We start from the raw sequence: 27,119 nt of genomic DNA, 5'->3' as shown, positions 1-27,119 counted from the left end.
GGTTGTTTTTGTTTACTTTAAAGCTTGTTGCCTTCTGATTATTTTCTTTCTCTGGTCACTTTTTCTTAAAGGGAAATAATCTGAGTACCAGGTTTACCCACTGTATTTGTTTGTGCGTAGCTTCTTTGCCTTGTTCATGTTTTTGCTTGAGGGGAATGTTGTCTTTGGACTGACTAGGTACTTAGATATTTCTCCTATGTTAGACAAAATATTGTATCCTTTACAGGGTGGGGAGTGCTACCATTTAAGACGATGGAATCAGTCTGTTCCAAAACTGTTTTATATGCATTAGGATCAAGTTAAAGAAGTTTTTTTTTCTGTTGCTATGACCAAACTGTTTCGGTAGCTTTGGACCATTTGCATCCTCATCTTTGTATATTGTCATTCTGAAGTTAGTGTTTCTACTGCAACACTGGAGCTTTTACAGATTTTGTATTGAGAAACTCTTCCTCAGTCTGGGAACGTATTTCTTGTACAGTCCAAATTATATTCACAAATAACTTGCCTTTGTGCGAGCCCCTACCACCTCCGTGCCTCAGCATGCACCGTACTTTTACAGGATGAATACATTAAAATGCTTAGGCATTCACGGCTGACATTTGTTCTGTTTAATTGAAATAATTTCATCACCTTCTAAACTAAGCTTTTCTGACACATCAAAACTTTGGAACATTCTCTTTTCAATTATTTATAAGCCTTACAATATATTTCTAAATTTCTAGTTTAGTTGTCTCAAATCATGTTTTTATGTTTTCTCATAACAGCCTGCTCTTCATCTTAAGAATGCTGTCTAACCTCTAGCTTTCTAGAAAATGTGTCTCCTATGAGCTGTAGGATGAATACACAACACAATCCACTCCATTAAAATGCACACACCATATCAATGCTAAGCTTTTGATGCAGGAGTGCTTTCAAGAAACCCGTGTTTCTTTGTGCTATAACATGTCCATTGCTGAAAGTGGTCTAGTACCTAGAGCTGCCTAAATGAAGATTGTGTTGTAGCTCGACTATATTACAATGACAGTAAATGAAGGACATATCTTGTATTCACTTACCGTGTTTTTTTTTCCAATTTACTGAAATCATGGAAGTATTTATGGTTAGGTTACCTTAACTGAATGGTATATAAGCCCACTATATGGTGGTACATCTATTCTAAGAGTCTGTAATTGAATAAAGTAGGAAAACAGGGTAAGAGTTTATTGACAGAAGAGTGGTTCTGTGTTCACAGACTTCTGCACCATCTTGTCTTATTAACTGAAATGTTGTTTCCCTAGCATATAGCTGTTCTATGGTTGTCTTAATCATTTTGCTCTGTAGCCTCTAACAGCACCCTCAATGTGCTATTAGCAGCAGGGTCGTTCTGTAAATGAATAAGACAAAATATCTGTTTTTTTTCCTTTTTCCGGTGAAATTTCTCTGCCTACACAAGTTCTGTGTCCCTGGGAGCTGCAAGGAGTCAATCTTTGGTTCAGGTTGGGAGGAGTTTTATTTCTTTTTTTTTCTTCCTCCTTTTTAAATGTAGTTCAGCCAGCCACTTGGAAGGTGAAGATAAGATAGCACTGAGGTTGTCTGCAGACTCAAGTCACGAGGACTTGTAGGCTTCTCTCTCTGCTCACAATATAGTATTGCAGCGGGCACTTCTTGGGATCCATGATGGTGTATATTTGATTCTAGTTTCAGTGCTTTTCTCTTGGTTTCTGAAGCTGTGTTCTTGCTAAGCAGGAAGGTGTTTTTGTAGTGTTAGAATTAGCAATCAGTGTTGGAACTAATACCTTTGCTGTGAGCTGGGCAAGAGCGCTTCAGAAATAGCGCGTGGTTGTCATTAAATGCAGTGAAATGCGGCAGTGTCTTCTAAAAAAATTAACTTCCAGGATTTCCTGTGGAGCTGACTATTTTCTTGATCTTCATGCAAGTGCTCAGAATTAGTGCTCATAAAAAGATTTTAGTACTAATCCTCCTGTAGGTTCCTTTGAAATACAGTGTTAACATTTTTTTTTCTTTACTCCCGTAAAAGTTCTTAATGTGCCTCCTACGCTTCTTTCAGTGAACACACAGCCTCTGATTTATTAATGCACAACGTGTCCCAGAAATCAGTTTAACTGATTCCCATCCATCATTCAGTACCATTTCTTCTATTATGTTGCAGAGCGGGTGTCTTTGAAGCCCTATTTTGTATACACTGGGTGATAGTTCCGTCTAACTTTTCTGAAAAAGAGATAGAACTCACCAGTTTTATTATTTATGATTGAAGGGTGCATTAGTAAGAGCAGAGCCAGAAACCTACTTTCCATAAAAATGTTGAATACTGTTTTTCAGAAGCTGCCTTTCATTTACGCTTCTTAAGTTTTAGGAAATAAATTTAATGATCAAGAAAGGACTGACAGCACCAGTTCAAACAATGTTTAAGGCCAGGTCTGTGTACAAAAGCAAGGTCTGCAATCATACATTGTGCATTACGAATTAATCTAAACCGGCAATGTTATTTCTTGAAGGCCTGGAGCAAAGACGATATTTATTCCAGGCGAGTACCTTCTGTTCTGCCATGTTGTGTCTGTCCATTGCTCTTAGCTGCCTGTCATCTCTGCTGAATGCAAAATACATTGATTGTCACTTCTGCCCTCTGACATTATTGAAGCCTAAATAGAAGGATGTAGAGCTAGTATTTGTTATGCTACATCAGCCATAACATACTTCCTGTACCAAAACAGTCTCGTAGTCTCTGATGTTCAAAAGTAAGCAATGTCAGGGAAACAAAGACAAGCCCATCACTTGGGGACTTGTTTTATTAGCCTCCTCTAGCTAAATACTCCCTGACCTACATCTGGAGCTTGTCTGCAATTAGGAAATAACTATGTCTGCTGTGTTGAGCAAATCAGGAGAGAAGCTCTCAAAACAAGTGAGCAGTGGGTTATGCCTAAGCTGGGGATATTTAAGGCAGAATCCTGAAGTTCACATTCAAGCACGGAAAGTGAGTGACGTGGTAACTTTCTGGTGCGCAATCCTACACCCTGGTCAGAAAGGTGACTGAAAGCAGCCCTCTGTGGGTTTGCTGATGGAAAAGCTGAGTTACCAGACTTTGATCCATAATCAGCACCATTATTCACTGAGACGGTTGGGATGGCCCATGTTAGAGTCAGGCAGTCTCTAATCTTTAAGTAGGAAGTTTGCAAAGCCTTGGATCAGTTACATTCTGAGTAGGAATAAGCTCTGTTTTTTTGTGGGGATTGAATATCAGTAAGACTCCAGCAGCAGGGCTCCCCTTTGCTCCCACAGTGAGGGGGTGTCCACAGCTCTGTACCTTTTCCCACATTTCATGGTGTCAGTGTGGAGTTTTTAACAATCAGCAGCACTTAAGTTAGCTAAGAGGCAGGCAGTGTGTTGGCACTGCCAAGAATGTCAGCAAGCAGTTTGTGGCCACCCCACATAATTGACACATCAGTGCGTTATTCAGAGTTTGCTCCGTACAAACTGTTAAACAATGAGTTAGGATTGCCAGCAAGGATAGTCAGTTTGGGAGTATGAAAATGTGTGCATCAGCATCTCTAAAATAAGAGAAGAAGAAGCAGCTTTGAGTCTGGGAAAGATTTACAGGTAGGCAGCACCCACTTGCTTTAATTAAGACTGAAAGAGAAGAGCTGAAGGTGACCTGTAGGGGTATAAATGAAGCTGGTGTGTGTAGTAGCAGAATAGGGATTAAAAGACCTGAGGAAGGGAACTGACTATCAGTGTTTGTTAGTGAGGAAGAGGAACCTGCAGCTTTTGGATGAGTACAGAGCTCTTCACTATTCAGTAAGAACCCAAACAGATTGAATGCAGTTTCCTCCTTTCTGGCTAAACAAAGACTGATGGAATATTACAATAAACTTCAGCCTTTTACTGCTTTAGTCAGTATAAAATTATAGAGAACAGGTCAGCCCTGTGAGTGCAGAGGAAATAGGTCAGGGGTAAAGCATATGAACAATAGCATCTCCATTTTCATAAGATATATTATTCCTGTTTTGAGGCAGATTCTGGTCTTTGTGAAGTGCCAGAGGGCATCTGTTGTGAACTCTGGAACAGGTAGATGAATGGTGGCTGAATTTAACTAATATAAGGAAGCCTTCATTAACTAATGAACTGAATAAGTACAAAGAGAAACTGAGCTTGAATAACTCAGCTTCTCCTCTGAAAAGAAGAACAATGGCATGGAAATCAAATAACATACTCCTTACGTGGGAATAAATTTCTGGCCAATCAGTCCTTGATTTGTTTTCCAGGTTGTACCCGTGCTGGCAAGCTTCATTTCTCATGAGTTGCTGGTAGTTGCTGGCTCTGGGATTCGTGGGTGGTTTATGCCAGAAGGTGAGTCCCAGTCTTGGCATTTGAGCTCTGTGTTCCACATGCAATGTAGTTGTCAGCATTTGGGCTCATGACCTTATTCTGACTGACATATCCTGTCCTATGCCCTGGAAAACCCATATGTGCACAATCCACTGTCAAACATAGTTCATAGAGAGGACACGTTATTCATATAAACCTTGTTTTGAAATCTTTGGTCTTTGCCCTTTACCTGTTTATCTGTAAGTTTATTTACAAGACTGCTCTGTGTCCATTTGTGTCTAGATGATAAGTGACAAAATTAGATCTCACTTAAGGCTTACACTTGTTTACTTCTAGAAGATGGTGTGATATAGGTGCTAGGAGAGGTGAATCTATTGCAAAACAAAACAAAAATATTTCATTCAAAATTGAGCTTAGATACTTTCTTCTTGTAGTTCAGACTCTTTTACAAGGAATACAAATATGCAATCAGGTAATAGTGCAATCAGTGTCCTAATCAAAGTCAGGGGTCACTTGCTAGATGATCTCTTCGTTTGACACAAGTAGTAGGTGGCCAGATAGATAGTAGAGGACAGACAATTGCTATAGATAAAGAAACAATACAACCAAAATCAATTCAAACTTTTTTACTCTTATGACAGCAATATGAGTCATGCTGAAAAAACCTTCACAGCACACCTTTGTTTTTTTTTTTTTCCCTGGTAAATGTTTCAAAGGCTGAATATGAAATTTGGGTACAATTATTATTCCATTAAAAATAAAGATGTACTGCATCTGATTTCACTGTGTATCCAAACAGTTTTTAACATTTTTTTTTTTTTTTCCAGAACAAAATTGCACCAAGTAAATTTGTGCTAGAAACTTGCACTTTACACAGGAAAGAAACATTATTTTCTGGGCTGAGTGTACAGATGCTGCTGCTTTGGTACACGTGAAGTTCTTTTGTGTTTTATAGTCAAGTGTGTGATTTTTTTTTTTTCCACGTGGATGTACTTTTCTTTTGAAATGCCATAAAAATGTATTTTCTCCGCTTCCAAACAAAGATCAACAAGTATGTGATGCACTGACATGTCAGCAGTTACACAGGATAATTTTCCATGAAAAGGATGCTACTTAACTTGAATCAAAATGAATTTGAACTAGAACTTGCCTTCTGGTGGGTGAAGCATGTAACAAAAGTAATAGCCTATGAAAAAATGGGACACGTGTATGAAGGTTTTTCTTTTGTGGTGTGGCACTCAGGAAAATACTCTTCATGTTGTGGAATTTCACGGTGCAGTGGTTGGTAAGTTTCTCTCTATTTCATTCCCCATAGATACTCTTGAAGCAGAACTGCTGAGTCACAGCCTGCACCAGTGACGGAGCTCCTGGTGGGAAGGCAGGGCCTACCCAGGGGAGCTTAAGTGCATGTAATGTGTCTGAGTGATTGGAAGGGCTGGAGCCAAGATCTACCCTTTCCAACACCTCATTTGAGGGTTGGTGGTGAAGGTGAGGATATCTTGTTGGAGATTCCTGTATACCTGAGGCCTTCTCAAAGTAAGTAGCTACTTTTCTTTATTTCTGTGTCTGCTGTGTTTGAGCAAATCCTCACTTGTTGCAGCCTGTGATCTTGCTCCTCTGCTGTTGTAGTTGTGCTTTCTGTTGTGTTACAGCCCTAAATTGTGCTCTTAGTCTGTGGTAGCTCTATGGGCTTTTTCCAGACCTTATTTAAAAACAAATGGAAAATGGGCAAAGTGGGTGTGAGAGTCAGACGAAAAAGTTTGGGTTTCACAGTGTCAACAACATGTATTGCCTCCTTTGGATTCCTTGACAGGTGACAAAAGATCAGAATTTCTATATTCTTCGCTGCACTATTTGTTACAAGGCTATACTACAAAAGGAGAACTGTGGTTTCTTTTTCCTATTCCCATTTCTTTTCTTCCTGTTCATTAAACTTCTCTTTGTAGAACATAGTTTATCAACTGGATGTATATGAAAGGATGCAGCCTTTTCAGCCAGAAATTTGACTCAAGCACTGCTGTTGAGAGGAGAATGCCAGTTGTGCTTGACAACTTAGTACTCTGTTGAGTGTGGAGTAGCTTTTGATTAGTTTTAGTTTTAATGTAGGCATTCTGCAGGTGAGAGGAGGTTCATGTAGAATCAAGGTAAATGGTTTTGAAAGGCTGTTTCATTTGCTCAAGCAGCAATAATAAACTTGCAATTGTTGCATATATATTTCTAGGCAAGTCAGTAATTTGCTTCCAAAGTGATTTGGTTATGTTTGGCCACTCATAATGAAAAGCCTTATTCTGATTAATCTACAGCACATGTCAATTAATCTCTTGTGTAAGACTGAACTATAGTGCCTAATGTGGTTCTTCAAAGTGATAACCCTCTTATGCTTTGCTAAAAAAGTACTTGTCTTTGCAGTTCTGAAATAGATTAAATTAAATTTCACATTGTTGCTGTGAAGAGAGGAGGTAGGAAGAGCCCAGTCTCATAGAATCATAACTGGAAAGCAGTTTTGCTCTTCATGAACACTCTTGTAACCTCACTGTACTAACGTATGGGCAGAACCTAAAGGAAATGACATAAAATCCAATTTAACTTCAGACTCTTTCATTTTATAAGCAAGAAGAATTTGTGAATCTGCATAGATGCAATTGAACAAAATATGTAATGCAAGCCCTTTTTCATTGACTTAATTTAACCAATCTCAGCCACGTGTCAAATCACATGAGGGGGATGCTCTAGAAACTAGTAAAGTCACAAACCTCTTAACTAATCTTGTTGATGCTAATTTAAATTCTTGTAATAAATTTCTATTATAAAAATATCAGAGGGAAATAGGAAATGCTGGTACATAATGCTCAGGAGATATGAAAACTAGTCTGATTGGCTGGGAAACTTGTGCCTTTCAAAATTCCACACTTACGAGCAGTCCTATGAATGTTTTGGTCAGTTGCTGGCATTTAATGAAACCTGCAGAATTCATGGCATCTGTAAGAGTCCCACATTGCATTAGTTGATGATGGGGCTTGGGCCAACAGGCTCAGTGTCTCTGGATGATGGATCTCAGGTTGAAAATCACTGTGCTCGTTCACCCTTCTGATCATCCTGGACGTCAGATTCATGGGAAATCAAAGTTGCTTTGTTATGCTCATTTCTGAATGGAAACGCTTTGCATGCCTCTCGTGTCTACATCTGGGCTTTGGGTCAGATGCTTTGCACACTCAAGATTTCATTCAGTAGCTGTGGCAGAGTGCATCATGTTAGGTTTTCATTCGTCAGTCCTGGGTGCTTGAAACTGTAAGGAAGAGCCATTCTCACAATATGAGTGAGAAACCTGAAGTTGTGGGGTCCTCAGCGCATCAGCTGCAGCTGACTAGCTAGTTAAAGATAATCTGGTCTTTCTAATTTAAAAATGTAGTGTAAGATGATAAGTTAAAGGGAACACTGTTACGGTTGTACATGACGCTAGAATAGATTTGTCCTCAGTGCTGTTACAAAACAAGTCTCCACAAACAAATTTTAGTGTCTCATTAAAGACTGCTTTATTGAGAGCATAGTGAACAATGGATATTTAAGGTTATTTTTTGAGAGCAGAAATTATTTACGTTTAAAGAAAACTTTGACTTTATTTCTTGACCATCTTAAGCTATAAATCTTAAGCTGTGTTTTACTTGCTCTGTTATTACCAGAAATGCAGTGTAGTAAAACATGAAGTACTCAAAAAAAACCCCGCAAACATTATTGAAGTCTTATATGGGCACTTAATGTTGAAACATCTTTACTACCAGTTTATAGACACTTAAAATATCATTGTCCTATAAGGTCAATTGCTCTTGCAACTTCACTAGTGGCAGTTACACTGCCTACCCTGTATTGCATTAAACCTTTGTGTACTTATTTAGAGTCATGTGCTTCTTCCACTTTCAATGCTCTTACATATGTTATAGGAATCAGAACTTTTAAAGCAGGCTTTTAAAAATCGGATGTAACTTTTAAATCATATGTGCCTTCCTTTTGTTTATTTCTAGAGCTGTTAGAGACACAAATGAAAATTCTTTTGTAATATAATTGATGTCTGACTATAACATGAATCTTGTCATATTCAACTTTTACCTCTGTTCTTGTACTTGTATCATTCTGCTCTTTTAGCAGAATTGAAGAGGATAGTGTCTGGTCTTGATAGCTTGGGTACAAAAAGGGATCTATGGCGAGTCCTAAATGAAATCATTTATCTGCTTTAAAACTATACTTCAAGGACTGTTATGCCTTCAGCAGAGATTTGCAGGGGAGGGGAAGAGATCAGAAGGAAAAACTGAAGCGATGGGTCATCATGACATACTTGCGTACAAGCATCAATAAATACACTTCTTAGGGGCAGTTGCTGGTACGTCTTCCTCCCAAATATGAGTACAGAGGTATGGTGTCTGCCAGCACCCACTGGGCAGCTCAACACACAGCTACATGCCACACACACTCAGGAGAATGCACAAAAGGTAATTTGTGTAGGCATAAATATATGTACCGAGAATATAATTCCTTAGGAGCAGGCAAGCTGATTGTTTGATTCAAATTGTTTCTTAATTGAAACACAAAACAGCTCCTCTTTAATCTTCAGAGTACTTGAAATCATGTCTAGCTGGGAATATATGAACAACAGTATATGAACTGCATCTTTGAGGAATGATGTCTCTACTTTTTTCCAGTAACAGATGCCATTTGGATTAACAAATAGGGATTCTCCTCACAGCAGCAGTATCTGATGGGGTTATCAAATTCTCTGAAACTAAAGAGAATGTGACAGTGACATCAATCAGATGTTATTGCTGCACATACAAATTCATTTGCTAGCCCAAGTGGTAGTTCATTTTTGTGCAGCTGGGAAATTCCTTTCAAGATTTGGTAATAGCTCAGCAGTGTGTATGAGTGGATTTGTATACATAAATGACATATATGGGTGCTGTGGCAGCAGTACAAAGCCATACAAATCTGGAGCTGTTTGTTCCTGATTTGAGGCTTTCCATCATCAGAGCTTTGTCTTTTTGGCCTGTGTTAAACATGGGGCGCATAACATCAAGTTGAAACTTGCCGTGGTAGATTCACAGATGTTTCACCTATGTATTTGTTAAATTAAATGTAGGTCTGTAGTGACAAATTTCAGTCTTGATTAAACCTACGTCGGATTATAGTCTGGTGCTGCAATTTTCACGTTCATTTTGTAGTGGAGTAGGTATCAGGCTTAAAACCTTAACCATAATATTTAGAGGATGTTCAACACTAGACTTCTGTTATAACATTGCCTTTATGGTTTTAAATGGTAATTGCCCTAGTGGCTATTTTATGCACTCAAGTATAAGTGCTCTATATGTGTATAATACCTGGATTTAACAGTTGTCTTTGTTCAGAGCCATATCAGGCATAGCAACAGCTCCTGTGGGTCAAAAGCTTTTGCCTTTTGAATACCCTCCGTGCCTTTCTGAGTTGACCTTCTCTTAGGAAATAGGTTCACAATAGGGCTGAAATGTCCTGCATGCATTTCTCATTTCGTAGTGGAGCATTGCAACTGCTATGTCCTCTTGGGCTTTGAGCTTTGAAGAGCTCCTCTTCCTTATGGCTGCTTTTAGACAAGAAAAAATATGCCAGCAGACTCTATATCTGTGCGTTATCACTCCATGTACTGCATTCCCTTTCTGGGCTGTTGCATTAATTTCACAGTGTTTTCCAATATCTAGTAGCTCTGAATCAAAAGAATCTTGGTCTTTTCTGTTTCTAGCAGTTCTGGATTTAGAACAGTCTAGAAATTAAACGATGTCCTAATCTTTCCTTAGTGGCAAATGAGGGAAGAGTACTTGTCTGTGTGGGCATGGCCAAATTGTGGCACTGGGACTTACAGTCCTGATGTTAATCCATGGAGAGAACATCCTCCTATCCACACTGTTATTGGGCCATGAGAAATTAGTTTATTATGAAAAGGATTTAGGAAAAAAAATTAATGAAGTGTCATTAAAAAAAATATATATATATATATACACATATATATTTTTTCTTAAAGCACCCTGTAAAGTAAAAGCATGAATTCAGTTTGTTTGTGGAGTCAGAGGCATCTCGATATGTATTCGCACTTGTTAATGAAGGGGGACAGCTGCCTGGAGATGCAGAAATTGTAGTTGAAAGGAACTCTGAGAAACACTTATAAGTGTATGTCTATGTATTTTTATAGTCTTTTGTACAGATTTGTATCTATTCACTGTAAGAGAAACGCTATCCTTTTACAGTCTCCATTGAGTGGTATTGGCTTTGAAAGGTATATTCCACCCCTGCTTTGTTCACATATGCACATTATTTCTATTTTAAGGTTTGCTGTGAGTAAAAGCAATCACTGGGTAGTATTCATCTCCTTACAACTATGTCTCTTTAGAGTCAGTGGAGATCACATCAGGACAGTCAGTAGATTCTCGAGTGCAATTCCTGCTATCTTAAAGCAACACTTAAATAGGTCAGATTAATTGTGCCTGAGAGGTTTATTTCTTTCCACTGATTATGGAGGGAGAGTAGATGTTTGTATCACAGTCATCAGCTCTGAAGCTCAGTGATGTGCATCCCACCTGTGGTGTCAGCACAGAGTGGTTCCTGCAGTGAGGTGCCTCCCATCTACTGGCCTCCCGCTCTGCATTTCTGTGGTTCTGCTTTCCTGCACACCAGTATGATTTTTGCCTTGACATTAGAGTTCATAGATGTGAAAATGTAGTCTCCAGATGTTTTAATTCTGCCTGTCAGCACAAGAACCACATTCTAAAACACTTCATTTGACATAATGCATAGGAGAGAAGTGGAGGTGCTGTAGGAGACTTTGTCAAATGGGTCCTTTGCTGTTACAACTAGGGCAAGTTAGCCCTGTTTTGAGCATGGTTGGATTATGCAACCTCCAAAAGCCTCTTCCAGTCTGGTTAATTCTATGACTCTTCATCCAGAGTTTTTCAAATTCATGGTTATTAGTGGCAGGTTTTAAGTCGGGCAATCTGTCTTTTAACAGGTCATAACATAGCAGCCAGTCTTGGGCCTGTACCTTGCTATCTGACCTATTCCTGGGGCTGGATGAGGAGAGCTGCCTGGATTTTCTCCATGAAGTTAGGCAGGATCTTCTGTAGGTACTCAGCAGAGCATTGCTTGGCAAACTTTTTTTCCCCTTTCCTTCCTCTACAAAGAATAAGTATATAGAATAAAGTGAAAGAAGATATTTTTCTGTTCTGCTAAGGCAATTTTGTAAGACTTGGCGTGAGTATCCTGGGAGTCTAAGCTAAAGATGGTGAACATATGGGAAAGCCCAGGAGGAAGCACAGAGTTTTAGTTTTCAAACCTTACTCTTGGATTGCTACAGTAATGTAATGAAAGGACATTAAATGAGCTGAAGTTATTAAACCTTAAAGGTTACAGAGTCCTATTGGGGGCCACATTCAAAATGTAATTAAGCCAAGTCCAGATATTTTAATTTCTAGCTGGAGATTTACACAACATAAGTAGATTCTTCTTCCAATTCTAAACTTTATTGAAAATAAGCTTGTTAACTTGTTTATTTCTCTCTAGCAGTAACTGAATAGACATTGTTTAGAGCCACTTGGCTCTAGTAAAACAGTAGGTACCAGTATCAAAGAGTCATGGTTCAAATCAGATCATGTATCTGGGAAAACAGATGCTTGCACTCTGCTATTAAAGTCTCACTCCCCCAAAACCATGTAGTCTGCAAATGGTTATCCATTCTGATCCTCCAAGGCTCTCCCTGCCTGTTGTTCCAGATGGTCCATTGCTGGTATAATGCTCTCCATTACAGTGTGTGAGAGAACAATGGTCCTAGAACTGTTAATTCTGCTTATTAGGAATATAGGATTACACTTATAAGAGGTTGTTTCCATCTAAAACATTCCGATTTCATTGTAAAATGAACTTGAGTGAGTTTAACTCTTCAAGAACACTATCTTTAAAAAACAAAACACAAGAACAACAACAACAAAAAGTTCACCAAACATGAACACCACCGAGAAAAATCCTTAAAACAAGCCAAAATCCAAAACCAAGGACATATCTTTATGGATTTGACTTGGCTTCCTATTGCTGGATTGGCTCAGCTTTTAGTAGTCCCTTCTCTCCTTCTGTCTGACTAGCTGCTCTTCTCTGAAGGAGTCGGATTGGCTCTGCTATCTATTTTCCTCAGGGAGAAAGCTGGCATGTGGTTCAGGTGCCTTGTGCTGCAGTTTGCAGGTCTGTGCTGGAAAGCTGACTCTTGAGATGACCTGGGTGAAAAAGAAGACGTCACTCCCTCTGCCCCACATCAGTTTATTTCTTGGACTAATTCTGTGACCTGTTTGGGCATTGTGACTCCAAACAAGTTTATTCATGAAACACATCTTGAGTGTGTCCTGTGACTGCCTTGGAGCTGGGAAGATGATTTGAGGGGGCAAGAAGCCAGCAGTCTGCCTTGGTGAGTTGTGCGCACACTAACTAGGGTTTGAGTGACCTGGAATAATCAGGCACTGGCAAGGTATACCTGGGTGCTGTGAAAAGGTGTGGATTAGAATTCTTAAGGTGAGGGGAGACTCAGTCCTAAAACTCGCTCCTTGGTTGTTTGTCTTGACTGTTGGAGGCAACGGGCTGGCACTGAAAAAATGCTTAAGTTTTAAATTCAGAACAAAAACCTGCAGCAAGCCAAATCACCTTATTTAGAACTTACTAATTGCTTATAACTTTGCTACATCAGTGAAGACATTAGTTAGAAGCAATTGTGGGGCAAGGAGGAAGATAAGAACATGTTTTTAAGACTGTCTTAATATTCAGTCGTACTAAACAAGGTTGCTATGCTTGAGACAACAAGAGTAGAGGAGAACTGCTGAGAATTGCTCTCCTGCTGGAAGGTGTTTGTGTTTGGAAGTACAAGCACTCTGCCCAAGAGACAGCGGGCTGCAGGCTGGCGTAAAAGCTGCTTCAAGGACAGAATCCAGTGAGAATGGTTTGTATGCAGGTGGAGGAGAACATGAACCTTGGGCACCACTCTCCCTTTTTTGTTTTGTTTCTCTACTCTGATAGGGTTGTGTAGGGCTGGGCTTCTTAGAGGAGTAACTGTATTAAAGACAGCAATTCCTGAAAAGGTCAATTTAGGATACCTTCGTCTTGATCGGTAAACAGACAAAAAAATAGATGTGTGAGTTTTGCACTTGAATCTCGATGAGCAGGAGGCATGTGGTAATGTGTGAGAAGAGCCTCAATGTGCAGAGCAGCCCAGAGAGACCAGTTCAGCAGCAGATCGGGATGTGGGAGTCAGACAACGCTCCCACATTAATTAATGAGGTGAGGAAATAGAATCACATGTTTTCCAAGTTTGTTCTCCAGAGAAGATTTATCTGGAAAAGCTTCTGTGTTGATTTAATGGAGATGTGCACACTATGAGGTGTTTGTATGAACAGTTCTGAGCTATTTGGATGCATGTCCCAAAAGCAGAGTAGGGCAAGCGGTGAGAAACTTCTCCCCTGCTTTTTTATTTGCTTACCTTATTTCTCACTGAACGAAGGTGCATTGGGTCTGAGGGCAGTGTCTGAGCCAGTTATTCCTCTGTCCTTCCGGGGTACAGTGCCAGTCCCTGCCTGTTCCCTGCCGGGTGTTTCCTGAGGGAAAACTGAATGAGGAGTGGGGAGTGAAGAACCTGTTTCCCCCAGGAGAGCAGCTCAGGGATTTGTATTGAAACAGGCCAATGATTGAGCTTAGTCCTTAACCAAAGTGTTAATGCTGGCAGCTTGCCTGCACAGTATAAAAAAAGAAGTAAAAAAAAAGGTAGGGGGAAGGATGAGGGTGAAGATGTGGATGGAAAAGAAAACACAGCAGCCTGTACAACCCATGCAAAAGAGACAAAATGAATGTGCTACAAGGAAAGCAAGCTTCCTGGGTGAGGTCAGAATGGAGAGGGGAGCAGGTCACAGGCACAAGCTTGAGAAGGTTAGCTTTGAAAAGCACTCCAATGGCTTTTTTCTGTGCTAGGGAGCAGTAGCTGTTGGTTGTGCCTCTGCTGAGGTTGAATTTTGATCTACTTCAAGCTGCAGTAAAAAAAGATGCAATATCCTCTGCAAAATGCCTGCTGAGCACAGAGCTGGTTTTGCAGGGATTGCATGGGTAGATCAATCTATTGGCTTATTAGCTAAAATGATCAGGAATTGCATCACAATGGACTATCGATGTCCCATAGCAGCTGATGGCTCTGAATTCTCATCTCTTCTCTTTGAATATCTATTTTATGTATGTATGTATATATATATATACATACATACATGTATATAAATATAAATTTAAGTTTCTTCATAAATTTTTAGGATACAGTGCACTCGTACCTTGTAACAATTTTATCTTCTGAGATAATTGTGCCCTTAATTTTTTCTGCTGGTTGTTTCTTCTAGGCTTGCCATCTGTGGGACTGGCAGTCCTCAGTGGCTTCAAACATCCCAGTGAAATTTGATCTGATCTTTCCTTTTTCTTTGTCTAAACAAGCATGGTCTAAACTAGTTGGTTCAGGGTGCGTGGCACACAGAGCATGCTTGACTGAGAGTTTCCAGGCAGGGTGAGGATCCTTATGAGGAAAATCCATTCTCTTCAGTGAAAGCTGCCTTCAGAGCCTGGGAGCCCTGGGACAACTGCAGCCGTGCCTTGCAGTAATCTGGTAAGCAAGAGAAAGATGAGGCTGATTGGAAAATAAACTGAAATGATACAATATTTGCAATGGATAGCTTTCCTCCTGTCTCTGCATATATTGAAAGTTTGTGCTATTTGATGATGCCTCTCCTTTCCCTACCAAATGTTTTACTGTTTTGCTGCTTGCTCTGAAGCTCTAGCAGAGACCTGCTGTGGTACCTAACTTCTAATCTGAGGGTCAGCAGGTTGGGCTCATTCAACAGCAAACTCTGTGGTCACTAAAGTGTCACTGATGCCATGTCCCGAGATACATCCCAGTAAGGTTTTCCAGAAGTGAAAAGATGACAGTTCTGACAAAGGCCGATGAAGTGGGAATTATCAAAGCAATGTAAAAGGGGAGTGTGTTCAATGAAGAAAAGAGAAGTTTCCTTTTGGGATTGGGGGAAAGGACTGAAATGAAATGAAGCTTTCTTGTAAATATTATAGAGAAACTCTTTGCTGGCTTGGCTGAAAGACAAAGTTAGCATGAAGTAAACCGGACAATGAATTGTACAGACAGTTGGATAGGCAGGCCTTGGATTTCTTCATAAAGACCATTTCCTGTGTGTTGTTAATCCTGTTGATTTAAAAACAAAACAACAACAAAAGGTTTCCTTAATTGTCCAGAAGTTTGCTGGACCCAAACCTTGATGGTTATTACGTATTTTCCACAGATTGCACAAATCTAAGTTTAGTTTGGATGTCATTCTAGCTGACTCTTTTTCAGCCATGCAGTGGAATTTGAATGTGGGTTATTATAGTGGGTCCCTTTTTCCTTTACTGACAATTTTCCCAGCGGTGTAATCAGTCTGTGATAAGTTTTGATTCTGCGTTAACTCTTGTGAGATTGTTTTTATGGATTCATAAGGAATCAGACCTTTGGAACCTGCGTTAGCAGAACAGAAAAACTTTTCCTCTTATCCTCTGGATGCAGAAACGTCGTGTCACCTAGAAAAAGTGACACAGTAATCACAAGCTGAATGTGAATTTGCAGAAGAGGGCTGTTGTATGGTCCTTAGCTTAGAACTGCATGATGCTTCTTTAGAAGGGAGACCCTGAAGAGGCGTTCAAAATGGAGTACTTGATATGCTTCATGTAAAAACCAATGCCTTAGTGGAAATCATGTGTTGCATTTTAATATTTCTGGTTTTGCTAAGGGAGAGGAGAAAAAAATAATCCAGGTTGCTATTTCTAAATGAGTTCTAGCAGTGACCCATACAGTCCACCTTCTTCTTTTACACAGGCACACAAGGGATCTCTCACAGTAAAGAGTGCTAAGTTTGCATGCTTAAATTTAAAATCCTGCTTAAATAGAGTTTAACTAAGACCTTAACTCTCTTGACATTAGACCTAATAATTATTAGGCAAAGCAAGTACTGTCTTTTATTAAACTAATGGGTAGAGTTGGAAGGAAAAAAAAGACAAGCTCCTGGGTGTAAAAGAATTTGTCTTTTTTTTTTTTTTTCCCCCCAACATCTCTTAGCGAGAGGTGGGGAGAATGAAGTATTTTCTCTTTCCATTCAGTGCTTTTCTTGCCCATGTCCTTGATTGACCATAACTCTGTTATATACTACATTATGAACTATTGCTGTTCTGTGGTTGTGTGATTAAAAATGAGAGAGGTCCTATTGGGGGAAGCTGCAGTCTGACTGGGACTAGACTCCATGGCGAGGTGCAGTAAGCAAAGGAGCAGCATCAGGAAGAGACAGTGAAAAAAGCATGTTTACAAAGGTCAGTTCTCCATGTGGTTTTGGTTTTGAAGACCAAGTACGTAATGCAGTAAGCTTCAGAAGCTATCAGCAGCTTCTCCTAGCTGACAATTCAGGTACTGGGGATAAAAGAAGTGATTTGGAAGGAGCTGATGAAACTTGTGAGGTTACATGTTAACATCCAGTAGATGTGAGCTCCCAATTGCCAAGCTGGCCTCTGTGTTCTTTCATTTTTTGAGGCCTGTGTCAGATGTAGGAAAACATGAGGAATTCTGACCTGTGAATTAGGTTGGGATCTTTAATTAGGCAGGGAACACTTAGGAAAAAAATTGGCCTGAATGGGGATTTTTGAGCAATGAGCTGATTTGAGAGGTTCAGGTTTGATATCCTGCCAACTAAAGTTTTGCATTAATACTCAGGCCTCTCTTGCTGCGTGAAGTAGGATGAAATCTGTTTGGGTTTGCCCAGTTTAGCAACATTTTAACTGGTACAAAGCACATATAAACTGTCTGCAGGCTGCTCAGTGTCCCTGACTCATGCTGGATACAAGCAGCAGTTAAAGTTACAGCATCCCATTCTCCAGCTATGCCTGGTCTAACAGGGCAATATCTGCTTGAGACTAAGAATGGTGTGGGTCTTCCTGGCCAGTTGGAAGAAAGCTTTAGCACGCAAGCCTGGATGTGGAAACAGTCTCGTCTGCAAGAGTAACTCATTTCCATTGTTCTGAGACCTCATTTTCTATAATGATGTGGAAACACTGCTAATGAATTTCAATTCATGTTCATCAGATCTCTTGGATTTGATCAAATATAGGCAGGTCTAGTATAAGACTCAGTAAAAGGGGATTTAGTTTCTCAATAGCAGGAGTTATGTTCTCTCTATTGCCCTGTATTATCCAGCATCAGAACTAAGCTTGGTAGAGCCTGTTGCAAAGGTGGAATGTGCTTAGCTTAAAAACTAGGTCAGGGTCTGAGTAGGCAGTGATTAATATCAGGGTTCAGACCATGTGTAACCCATTTCTGTGAAATATTTATATTCTCAAGAAGGATTTTATCATGGGAGGATTTCCCAGCAGGTTAGGCATATACCAATGTAGCCTTCATTTTTCATGCTGTGATTTAACTGGGTCTATTCAAGAAATGAGTAATTGCTACATCATTGTGATTTTTTGCTTTATCTTAGAACTTCAAGTTTACCTGTTGCCTACAGGGTTCTAATATGAACCTGGTGAACCACGAACGAAATGCTGTTTTGGAATGTAGCTGAAATTAAATCTTGATGTGGATCCTTTGCATGATTTCTAGAATAATGTTCTGCAGGGTATCCCATAACACTGCTGTGATTCTAACACTTGCCTGTAAGAATGTTTCCAACGGCATCCCTAACAGCGACTGGGAATCACTGTATGTTTTCATCTGAGATGTGTACTGACAAAACTTTTAGAAGAGTGTTTTGAGAATGTGATCATTTTCTATCACTTCTATTTTGTTGGAGTGTTTGCTGCTAACTGTGATCATAAACATAATAATAAGAAAGCAAGAGGATGAAAACTGAGACACAGGCAAGATCCACGTACTCTACCTGGTGCTAGTATTGCCTCGCTATGAGAATCATTGTTCTCATCAGCCACAGAAAATGTAGTTTAGTTTTGTCTTCTCAAGCTTATCTACTTTACGCAAGCAGCTCTAAGACACCAGGCTCTGTCATGCCTGGTATGCCTGGTAGATAAGTCTACTTCATGCAGTCATTTAAATTACAGTGCTTATCCCTTTCATAGCATAAAGAGTCGTTTTTTCATCTTTGAAGTGCTTTCAGACTGTTTGCTCTTAGTTCACCTAACACCTGAGAGACAGTGACTGAGAAACGGAGGTTAAGGGGCTTGCTTCAGGCACAGAAACAGTTGGTGTCTGGGCTAAATTCAGGTTTCTGTACACTTGATTCCCATTCCAGAATTAGGAGCCTCCATTTAAAAGCCAACTAAAGCTTATATCTCCTTTTTGTTTCTTTACTTTTTTAAAGGGTAAAAACTATTTTGTTGCTCCACTGCAGCAACGCTAATGCAAGTTTTAATGTGGTAGCTGTAAGAAGGTATTTGTTACAGGTGACAGCTTAGAGTTTCTCATAATGACAGCTCCACACAAATAATAATCCAGTAGTTCTGTGTTAGGGTTGTCCGATGGCAACAAAATTCTGAGAATCAAAGGTATGGATGTAATTAGGAATCTTGCTAATGATTCTGTGCGTTTTTGTTTTTTCCTTCTCAATGAAATGAGATTCACACAGATTAATTACTACCTGCTATAAATAAACCCTGAGAATGGCAATCTGCATCGCAGTGGCAGAGGGTAGCTGTCATTTAATATATCACAGCTTTCCACGCACCTGTTCACCCGGTACTGTTCCTATGGCAACTACACTGTCACGGTTTGAACTAAAAATCCACCTGCGTCCGTGACAGGGGCCGTGGGCCCCGGAGGGGCCCTAGGCCGAAAGGAAAAAGTTAATTAGGAAAAGAAAACAGCGGCAACGATCTAAGGAGGCACACTTATTTACTAAATACTATATCGAAATACAGGATAACACAATATAATACAATATAATTGAAAATTGAGCTAACGAATCAAGCGAAATAGGAGAGAGAATGAGTCCCGTAACCGAGAGGCCTACTGTGAATCTAGGCGAACGGCTGAAGGCTCCCACACACTCCCCTGAACGCCAGAACTCGAAAGACGTCAGTCTGTTCTGCGACAGAGTTAATATAGAGTCCAGGTCCCGTGACCCATCGTGTTGTTCCCAGGGAGATGTAGTCTTCTTCTGTAAGTTGCAGATTCAGTAAAATTATTCATGCTTTATATGATGTTATGATGTGGAATACTGATAGCAAAAATTACAAAATTATTAAACCATGACATTCCACCCCTTATTCTACATCATTACATTATGTTTATACATACATACACACTCATATGTATAATTGTGAATAATCAGCAACCTTATTTTTCTCAACAATTTATATTTCTTCCATACAAATCCCTAAGTTGAGAACAAAACTCTATAACCTAACCTACTATTTATTAATTTTGAGAAAATGGCAAAACTGCCAGAAAAAGGAAAACATGTCAGCGGTAGAGGGGAAAGGCAGCGCTAGTAGGGCGTCCCCCACATCAAGGTGCACTCATCCTTTCCCAGCCACCACAGCAGATTTCCTTTTGACTTATACTTCTTTCCATGTGTGCTCTACACATGCATGGCCAGTGCAGGATATAGAGTCCAGATGGAAAACTTGCTTACAGAATGCCTAATTAAGGTATATAGAGAAAAAGTGTTTCCTTAACATTAATCCACTCTATCTTAAGTCCTATACCTAATTGAACTATTCTGTACCTAATTGAAATATTTTCTGAGACTCTACCTATATATCTACAGGAAAATCATTGGCTGCACTCCCCCAACATCAAATTCCCTTGTGGTACACATTGGACATTCCCATTTTTGTCCATCACCCACCACGTGCACCCAGGTCCCTGGGCAAAGACAGTACCCCGGAGAGGTTTGCCCTTTCCAGATGCTGGAAGGACCCAAACCGTCTTTCCCAACACGCTCTTTATGTGTACTACAGGAACCTTATCTCCCTCCACGGTACGTAGGGAGCTGGATTGGTTAGGACCATTGCGATTACTAGATCCTCGAGTGTTGACCAACCAGGTGGCTTCTGCTAAATGGTTCTCCCAATTTTTATACGTTCCACCACCCATTGCTTTCAACATAGTTTTCAACAACCCATTGAATCGTTCAATCTTACCAGAAGCTGGTGCATGATAGGGAATATGGTAAATCCACTCAATGCCATGATTTTTGGCCCAAGTGGTTACAAGGGAATTTTTAAAATGGGTCCCATTATCTGATTCAATTCTTTCTGGAGTGCCATGCCGCCATAGGATTTGCTTTTCCAACCCTAATATGGTGTTTCGGGCGGTAGCATGGGGTACTGCGTATGTTTCGAGCCACCCAGTGGTTGCCTCCACCATGGTGAGTACATAACGCTTACCATTGCGAGATCGTGGCAAGGTGATATAATCAACCTGCCATGCCTCTCCATATTTATACTTTTGCCATCGCCCTTCCCCCCAAAGAGGTTTCATCCTCTTGGCTTGTTTAATTATGGCGCATGTTTCACAATCATGAATAACTTGAGCAATAGCGTCCATAGTTGAGTCCACCCCTCGGTCTCTGGCCCACTTATATGTTGCATCCCTTCCTTGATGACCTGAAGTCTCATGGGCCCACCGAGCTAGGAATAATTCACCCTTGTTCTGCCAGTCCAAGTCTATTTGAGCCACCTCAATTTTGGCAGCTCGATCAACTTGATGGTTATTTTTATGTTCTTCAGTAGCCTTACTTTTAGGCACATGAGCATCTACATGGCGCACCTTTACAACAATGTTCCTTATTCGGGCAGCAATGTCTTTCCACAGTTCAGCAGCCCAAACAGGTTTACCCTTTCGTTGCCAATTATCATCCTCCCACTGTTGCAACCACCCCCATAAGGCATTTGCCACCATCCATGAATCAGTATAAAGATGAAGCATTGGCCACCTCTCCCGTTCAGCCACATCTAAAGCCAGCTGAACAGCCTTTACCTCTGCAAATTGACTTGATTCTCCTTTACCTTCAGTGGCCTCTGCAACTTGTCGTGTGGGGCTCCATACAGCAGCTTTCCATCTGCGATGCTTCCCTACAATACGACATGATCCATCTGTGAATAGGGCAAATTACTTTTCGTTTTCTGGTAGCTCATTGTATGGTGGTGCCTCTTTAGCACGTGATACCTCTTCTGTAGGTGGTGTTTCAATTTTTTTACTCTCAGGCCAGTCCATGATCACTTCTAGAATTCCAGGACGGCTGAGTTTTCCCATTCGAGCTCGTTGAGTAATTAATGAAATCCACTTACTCCAAGTGGCATCAGTAGCATGATGGGTGGAGGGAACCTGTCCTTTAAACATCCAGTTTATTACTGGCAAGCGAGGTGCTAGAAGAAGCTGAACCTCTGTCCCAACTACTTCAGAAGCAGCCCGAACCCCCTCATACACGGCTAAGATCTCCTTCTCAGTCGGAGTGTAGCGCTCCTCAGACCCTTTATATGCTCGACTCCAAAATCCTAGGGGTCGGCCTCGGGTCTCTCCTGAGGCTCTTTGCCACAAACTCCAGGTGGGACCTTTCTCTCCAGCAGCAGTGTAGAGGATGTTCTTCACATCCTGTCCCGTCCGTACTGGCCCCAAGGCCACGGCACGGGCTATTTCTTGTTTTATCTGCTCAAAAGCCTGCTGCTGCTCAGGACCCCATGAGAAATTATTCTTCTTCCGTGTTACCTGATAGAGAGGGCTCACTATGTGGCTGTAGTTTGGGACATGCATTCTCCAAAAGCCCACTACTCCCAGAAAAGATTGGGTCTCTGTTTTATTTGTGGGCGGAGACATAGCAGTGATTTTGTCAATCACATCTGCTGGGATGTGACGACGCCCATCTTGCCATTTTATGCCTAAGAACTGGATTTCCTGGGCAGGCCCCTTCACCTTGCTGCGCTTAATGGCAAAACCAGCTTTCAAAAGAATTTGGATTATCTGTTTCCCTTTCTTGGAAACCTCTGCTGCTGTATGGCCCCACACCACAATGTCATCAATATACTGCAAGTGCTCAAGAGCATTACCCTGTTCCAAAACAGCTTGGATCAATCCATGGCAAATTGTTGGGCTGTGCTTCCACCCCTGGGGTAAACGGTTCCAGGTATACTGAATACCTCTCCAGGTAAAAGCAAACTGTGGCCTACATTTTGCAGCCAATGGGATGGAAAAGAAGGCATTAGCAATATCAATGGTGGCATACCACCTAGCTTCTTTTGACTCCAATTCATACTGGAGTTCTAGCATGTCTGGTACAGCAGCACTTAATGGAGGTGTGACTTCATTCAGGCCACGGTAATCTACCGTCAGCCTCCATTCCCCACTGGTTTTACGCACTGGCCATATGGGGCTGTTAAAAGGTGAGTGCGTTTTGCTAATCACTCCCTGATTTTCTAATTGGCGAATTAGCTTTTGAATGGGGAGCAATGAGTCCCTATTGGTGCGGTACTGCCGTCTGTGAACCACTTTGGTGGCAATTGGTACCTCTTGGTCTTTTACCTGGAGCAACCCCACAATAGAAGGATCATCTGACAGACCAGGTAAAGTTGACAGCTGCTTAACACCATTTGTGTTTACAGCAGCTATCCCAAAGGCCCATCGATACCCCTTGGGATCCTTGAAATATCCCATCCTAAGGTAATCGATTCCCAGTATACATGGAGCCTCTGGACCAGTCACAATAGGGTGCCTTCGCCAGTTTTTACCAGTGAGGCTTATTTCGGCCTCCAACATAGTCAATTCTTGGGAACCCCCAGTCACTCCATGGATATATATTGGTTGTGTCCCTTGGTGACTTGAGGGCATTAGGGTGCATTGTGCACCAGTGTCCACCAAGGCTTTATATTTCTGTGGTTGAGATGTGCCAGGCCACTTAATCCACACAGTCCAGTATACTCTGTTGTCCCTTTCCCCCCCCTGGCTGGGGGCAGGGCCCCTCTATTGTTTACCTCGTTGACTTGCAGCAACTGGAACTCTCCCCTTCTTGGAAGAGTTCACCTTGGTAGTTGTTTCACCTTGTAATTCTTTCACTCGTGCCTGAAGTGCAGAAGTGGATGAATTACACCACTTCTTCATGTCCTCCCCATGACTACAGAGGAAAAGCAACAAGGCAAGACGTGTAGTCTCATTGTTGATTCGAGGTGACTTATCATCGTCATTTGCTTGAATACGAGGACGTCTCTTTTTAATGGTTGAGATTTTCGATGATACAGGTCGAGAGGAACTCATGTTGTTTAGCTTCCTCAATAGGCGATTGTGGAAATCCTGGTTTCCATCATCTTGTACCACCGTGGATTCATCTACATCAGGCACATTAGCCAATTTGTCAATAATATCATTTTGTGTTCCCTCCACTTCGTTTAACCTTTCCACAATTTTGACAATGGCTGAAGTATACAGATTAACTTCTGTGGCGCTTATAAATAATTCAAGTTCCTGAAGTCTGCCAATTAGTTCATTCACAAAGGGTTTCCTGTCCCCTTTGCCATATACTAATGCAAGTGCACTGGCCTGCTTTTCTGGAGCTGCTTTTGTAAAGTCACGCCACATTTGTCGTGGAACGCGGACTGCTTCAGGATCATGTAATTGGTCTGGATCATTACGATTGAACTCGCGGCTGTATAGCATTTCCACCAGAGCATTTTCTCTCAAAAACTGGATACCTTTCTCAATATCAGTCCATTTCTTTCTCTCAGGCTCCAAGTCCCGTTTAAAGGGGAATCTATCTCTTACCGCTATCAACATCCGCTTCCAGAGGGTGTAGGACCGATTTTGGCATGTGCCAATACCTCTGTCCACACGTGGGTCCCTGGAAATGCTACCCAGTTGGCGAGCTTCACTGCCATCGAGCCATGCACTGTTGGCACCATTGTCCCAGCAGCGAAGTAACCAAGTGACCATATTTTCTTTTGGCTGACGTGTGTAATCCTTTCTTAGATCTCGAATTTCACTCAGTTTAAAAGATCGATCAATAATGGTCGTAATACTTTGCTCACCTTTTGCTCTATCAAGAGTCCCAGGTGTTGATGGTGGCAACTGTGTTGATGAGGCTGCCCCATCTACAAGTTTGGACTTGAGAAATTCTCGTAAAGAAAAAGTAGCTTTTGGCTCCTCTTCTGACTCTGACCCTGACCCTGATGCTTGTGTTATTTCCTCCAGGTAACCCTCCTTCTTTTTCCTCTCTCCTAACTTTCTCTGCTCCTCTAACTTCTTCTGCTCCTCTATCATCTTCTGTTCCTCTATCATCTTCTGCTCCTCTATCATCTTCTTATACCCCTCTAACATCCTCTGCTCCTCCAACTTCTTCTGGTCTTCTGACTCCCCCTGCTCCCCTGAGTCTCCTGAGTCCTGCTCTCCTAACTCCCTCCGCTCTTCTAACTCCTTCTGCATTTTCTCTAACTGAGTTGAAACTTGTTTTGTCTTTCGCCCTCTTACAGGGGCAACCAACATTGTATCTGGTGTCCCAGATGGTTGGTCCAATTGGACTACCTGTGCCCCCGGTGGCTGGTCAGATTGGACTACATGTGCCCCTGGTAGTTGGTTAAATACATTCAACTCACCCTGGAGGGCACATAGCTGGTCTCGGAGAGCGTTCCGCTCAAACTGGACGGCACCAAGCTCAGTCTGGAGGCTGTTGTAGTTGGACTGGAGAGTGTTGTACCCGAACCGGAGGACGTTATGCTCGGCCTGGAGGGCAGTGTGCTCAGTCTGGAGAGTGTTGAGCTTGGTTTGAAGAGCGTTATGCTCGGACTGGAGGGCATTATGCTCGGACTGAAGAGTGTTGTGCTCGGTCCGGAGGGCATTGTGCTCAGTCTGAAGAGCGTTATGCTCGGACCGGAGGGCATTATGCACAGACTGAAGAGTGTTGTGCTCGGACTGGAGGGTGTCGCAGTTGGATTGGAAGGCATCATGCTCTGCCTGGAGGGTGCCGCACTCAGACTGGACGGCGTCATACTTGGACTGGAGAGTGTTGTGCTCGGTCTGGAGGGCATTGTGCTCGGTCCGGAGGGCATCGCGCTCAGTCTGGAGAGTGTCATGCTCGGACCGGAGGGCGCTGTGCTCGGACTGGAGAGTGTCGTGCTCGGACTGGAGGGCGCCGTGCTCGGACTGGAGAGTGTCGTGCTCGGACCGGAGGGCGCTGTGCTCGGACTGGAGAGTGTTGAGTTGGGATTGCAGGGAGCTTTTCTCATCCCAAAGTTTTTCTGCGTCAGCTCTAAGATTCTCTTTCTCGTACCAGATTGAGTCTCGTTGGTACAGGAGATCTTTTCTCTCAGCTTCAAAAGCTTTTTCTCTCTCTACCTTCTCAGTCCAAAGTTTTTCTGCCTCAGCTCTAAGACTCTCCTTCTCGGCCCTGAGACTCTCTCTCTCAGCTTCAAAAACTTCCCTCTCAGGAATGGTATTGACTAAGGCCCGATAAGCATTAGCTAGGCCCAAAATCATTTGTGCCTCCTGAGATCTGCCTGAGCCACAACATTCCTGCCTCAAATATGCAATCAAACTCTCAGGATTCTTCAAGTGTTCAGGAGTGAAGCTCCAGAACACTGAAGATGTCTGTCCTTTGAGAATCTCTTCAAAGCCTCTCCACACTCCCTGCCACTCAGTATTCTCTGGTTCTAGAGAAGACTTCCTCCGGATGTTATAAATCCAGATACTGAGTGAGATTATTACAATAATCAACAGTAAGATCAGGGAGATTGAGAGTGTGGCCCACTGATCATTCAAAAACTGCATAAAGGATTCATAGAAAGAAAGAGGAGCACGCTTAAAAATCACCATTTCTGTATAATTAGTTGCATTAGTTGCTCCTTCTGGAGCTGTATACAGATACGAAGTGAGCATTGCTAACCATGCTTTCAATCCATTATACAATTGTATAGCTCCATAAGAAAAAGTGGCTAGCTTAAACATGACCCAATATGTTCGGAGCGTCTCAAAAAAGGAACCAATGGCACACAGTCCCTGGTAAAACAAATTTAGTAGAGAAAACATTTTTTTTTCCTCCAATAGAGAGAAAAAAAAGTAAAAGAAAACAAAGCTCAGCAGTGTTTATAAAATATACCGGAGTATTGGCAGTCCGCCTGGACTTTCAAGGTCAAGCTCGCAGGTGCAGAATCGCAAACACGAGATAGCTCCTTAACAGGGAAAAAACTCGTAGCTCTGTTAAAAGCTAAAAGAGCAACAGAAGAAAACACAGAAAAACAGCAACTCAATTTGCCCGCATTCTCCACCAAAATCTGTCACGGTTTGAACTAAAAATCCACCTGCGTCCGTGACAGGGGGCCGTGGGCCCCGGAGGGGCCCTAGGCCGAAAGGAAAAAGTTAATTAGGAAAAGAAAACAGCGGCAACGATCTAAGGAGGCACACTTATTTACTAAATACTATATCGAAATACAGGATAACACAATATAATACAATATAATTGAAAATTGACCTAACGAATCAAGCAAAATAGGAGAGAGAATGAGTCCCGTAACCGAGAGGCCTACTGTGAATCTAGGCGAACGGCTGAAGGCTCCCACACACTGCCCTGAACGCCAGAACTCGAAAGACGTCAGTCTGTTCTGCGACAGAGTTAATATAGAGTCCAAGTCCCGTGACCTATCGTGTTGTTCTCTGGGAGATGTAGTCTTCTTCTGTAAGTTGCAGATTCAGTAAAATTATTCATGCTTAATATGATGTTATGATGTGGAATACTGATAGCAAAAATTACAAA

General features: G+C 41.6%; 1 protein-coding gene across 1 annotated transcript in view; it reads left to right on the top strand.

Moving 5' to 3' along the window:
* The window catches only part of LOC146760284 (receptor-type tyrosine-protein phosphatase T-like), a 224,586-nt gene that overhangs the window by 90,963 nt on the left and 106,504 nt on the right, over nucleotides 1-27,119 (top strand). Inside the window, exons 4-5 of the mRNA XM_085550794.1 lie at nucleotides 4,260-4,344; nucleotides 5,639-5,859. Of these exons, the coding sequence (XP_085406920.1) occupies nucleotides 5,736-5,859 (124 nt within the window). The 5' untranslated portion in view covers nucleotides 4,260-4,344; nucleotides 5,639-5,735. The remainder of the gene's footprint in view (nucleotides 1-4,259; nucleotides 4,345-5,638; nucleotides 5,860-27,119) is intronic.

This window comes from Coturnix japonica, chromosome 6 (genome assembly GCF_054131305.1).
Source record: "Coturnix japonica strain WE chromosome 6, WE-NBRP24, whole genome shotgun sequence".
NCBI classification, from domain to species: Eukaryota; Metazoa; Chordata; class Aves; order Galliformes; family Phasianidae; genus Coturnix; species Coturnix japonica.
Note: the sequence above shows the minus strand (reverse complement) of the source record. Positions and strands in the feature narration are given on the sequence as shown.